Source organism: Carlito syrichta, unplaced genomic scaffold (assembly GCF_000164805.1).
Source record: "Carlito syrichta isolate Samal-C Ts95f unplaced genomic scaffold, Tarsius_syrichta-2.0.1 Scaffold169692, whole genome shotgun sequence".
NCBI classification, from domain to species: domain Eukaryota; kingdom Metazoa; phylum Chordata; class Mammalia; order Primates; family Tarsiidae; genus Carlito; species Carlito syrichta.
Window position 1 is genome coordinate 9,852 of NW_007113788.1, and position 3,130 is coordinate 12,981.

General features: G+C 53.0%; 1 protein-coding gene across 1 annotated transcript in view; it reads right to left on the reverse strand.

The window, feature by feature from the left end:
• Nucleotides 1-3,130, reverse strand: part of PKD1 (polycystin 1, transient receptor potential channel interacting) — a gene marked incomplete at its 3' end in the record, with an annotated part of 55,797 nt that overhangs the window by 9,845 nt on the left and 42,822 nt on the right. The window contains 4 exon segments of the mRNA XM_021709257.1: nt 1-118; nt 214-424; nt 515-658; nt 739-909. The exon segment at nt 1-118 is cut by the window's left edge and continues 4 nt beyond it. Coding sequence (XP_021564932.1) covers nt 1-118; nt 214-424; nt 515-658; nt 739-909 — 644 coding nt within the window.

The window sequence follows — 3,130 nt, forward strand, 5'->3', positions numbered from 1 at the left end:
GGACATCCGGAAGACAAACAGGATGGCCAGATAGATGGGATAGACAACCACGCTGGACACCAGGCCGATGGCAACTGTGTCCATACTCAGGGGCATCAGACCGGATACAGATCCTGTGCTGTGTGGCAGAAGAAAGCAGACCCAGGCCGGGTTAGGCTGGAAGGGGCAGAAGAGTTGGGCAGAGCAGCTGTCCTGCCCCCCACTGGCACCTACCTGTAAGCAGAGTCTCCCACAACCCCGTACCATACGGCATTAACACCCAGGAAGAGACAGATGAGGAGGACACAGCAGGTGGCCCGCTGGACACGGGTGAAGCGGCTGCGTGGTGGCCGGTCCCATATGGAGAGCCAGATGTGCTTGTCAAAGAAGCCACGCTGCAGTTCAGCCACTAGGAGGCGCCGGAAACACCACAGGGCCGCATCGCCTGGGAAGAGAGCACGCCCGGGCGGGGCTGCAGGAGACTGAGTGGCGGGGCCACCCCTGGTAGCCTGCCCAGGCACGGATGAGGCCTTACTTGCTGCCAGCACCTCCTTCTCCACCAGGCCCCCATTGGCCTCTGTCTCCACTGACAGCCAGTCATTGACCAAGAAGAAGGTGCTGCAGGCGTTCTGCAGGTCCCTGACGATGATGTGTTGTAAAAACCAGGCAGGGCTGAGGCCTGTGGAGGGGGATGGGGTGGAGGTGAGGGCTGCAGGGTGCTGGTGGGGCCGAGGGGCAGTGGAAGATCCCCCCCCAGACCTTTATTGTCATGCCACACTCGAATCTTCCACACACTGCCCAGACTGTGTGGGGTAGCAATCTGGAAGATGTCCAGGCTGTTGCGGTGGAAGGCTCTGTCACCATCCAGGTGCCGGTGGCCGCTCTGGTTGTCCGCCCCATACAGCATGATGCCCACATGGGCTGTGGTACCTGGAGGACAGAAGAGGAGGTGGTAGCATTCTGGGTCTGGTGCCCACCACGCTCGGGGTCCCAGGCACGTGACTTTGCCTGTAAGCCTCCGTCTACTCAGCAAGCAGGCGTGGGCGGTCCTGGCGCGCACAGCTCTGACACCCAAGGGGTTGCGGTCACCTCAGTTTGTTCAGTAAAGACCAATCCCACCATGGCACGACTGAAATTCAGGCACACCGTGTGCTGACTGCAACTGTGTCACGCGCACACAGCGCTATGCTCCTCAGTCCATGTCACCACCAGTGACCCTCAAGACCGCAGAGCATGAAGTTACGTCACCGCCTTCTTGCCTAGTCACAGACCCAAGTGACGTTTTAAAGAATGGATCATCAAAAGAGAACAACAGCCAACACGGACGGAAGCACGGCAAAGAAGCGAGATGGCCATGCTGAAGGTCAACCTGAATGGAAGTGTGGGCTGCTGACAGCACCTCTGCCTGACGGATGTGTATCAGGCACTCATCAGTGAGGACAAACAGCAGTGTAAGCAGGAAGCAGTCGTGGCAAAAGGATGAGGGTGTCATGGTGGATTACGCTGGCGAAGCCATCCCGCTCCAAGGACTCTCAAGATACTTCAAGCTTTGGAGGTGTGAAAGCCCAGCATGGGAAGTCAACGTGGACAAAGAATAGGACAGCTCGCCTATGCACAGAAAGATGTTGCTCGACTGTAAGGGATACTGCGAGAAGGTGCCAGGGGCCATCCTGACAACTCTTGCCAAGTTTTCACAAAGAAATAAAACATTTTAGCTCCTGGTGTTTCCAATGCTTCCAATGACACCATACCAAGTAAATGTCAGCATGTTTCCCTACGTATTTATAACTAACAGTAAGAGAGGTTTTTTTTGTTTGTTTGTTTTTTGAGTTGGAGTCTCAGTCTATTGTCCAGGCTAGAGTGTAGTGGCACGCATGTTCACAGCCACCCCAGCATTGATCTGTTGGGCTCAGGCAATCCTTCCGCCTCAGTCTTCCAAGTAGCTGGAACTACAGGCACGCGCTACAATGCCTAGCTCATTTTTTATTTATTGTAGAGACGAGGGCTCACTAAGTTGCCCGGGCTGGTTTTGAACCTGCAGGTTCAGGCAATCCACTTGCCTCAGCCTCCCAAAGTGCTGGGATTACAGGCTGAGCCACTGAGCCTGGCCAAGAGTTTTACTTTTTTTTGAGTTGGAGTCTCACTCTGTCACCAGACTGGAGTGCAGTGGCCGCTCCCGGCCACCGCAGCCTCGACCTTTGGGCTCCGGCGATCTTTCCGCCTCAGCCTTCCAAGTAGCTGGAACTACGCGCTACCACGCCCGGCTAATTTTCTGATTTATTGTAGAGATGAGGTCTTGCCAAGTTGCTCGGGCGGGTCTTGAACCCATGAGCTCAGGCAATCCACTCACCTCAGCCTCCCAAAGCACGGGATTACTGACTGAGCCACCGAGTCCAACTAGTTTTTTTTTTTTAATTCTATTTTTTTATTCAATAAGGATTGCTCCTTTTGTTTATTTTTATTTTATTTATTTATTTACTTCTTTTGTAGAGAGAGTCTTGCCCTGTTACCAAGGCTGGAGTACAGTGGCACAATCATAGCTCACTGCAGCCTCAATTCTTGGGCTCAAGCAATCCTCCTGCCTCGGCCTCCTGAGTTGTTGGGACTACCACACCCAGCTATTTTTTAAAAAAGTTTTTTGCAGCTGGGTTTAGTGGCTCAGCTTGTAATCCCAGCACTGTGGGAGGCCTAGGCGAGTGGATTGCCTGAGTCTGTGGGCTTGAGACCAGCCCGGGCAACTTGACGAGACCTTATAAAAAATAAAAATAATTAAAAAAAATTAGCTAGGCATGGTAGCATGCACCTATAGTTCCGACTACTTGGAAGGCTGAGGCAGAAGGATTGCTGGAGCCCAGCAGGCCAATGCTGGGGTGGCCATGAGTATTTTTGCACAGATGGGGGTCTCACTATGTTGTCCAGGCTGGTTTGGAACTCCTGATCTCAAGAAATCTTCCCACCTCAGTCTCCAAAAATGCTGGGATTACAGGTGTGAGTGACCACGCGTGGCCTTTATCAGTTTTTTGCCAACAATTAGTATTACGAGATTGGTCCTTTTCTCACCTCTACAATAAATCAAAAAATCAGCCGGGCATGGTAGCGCATGTCTGTAATTCCAGCTACTTGGAAGGCTGAGGTGGAAGGATCGCCGGAG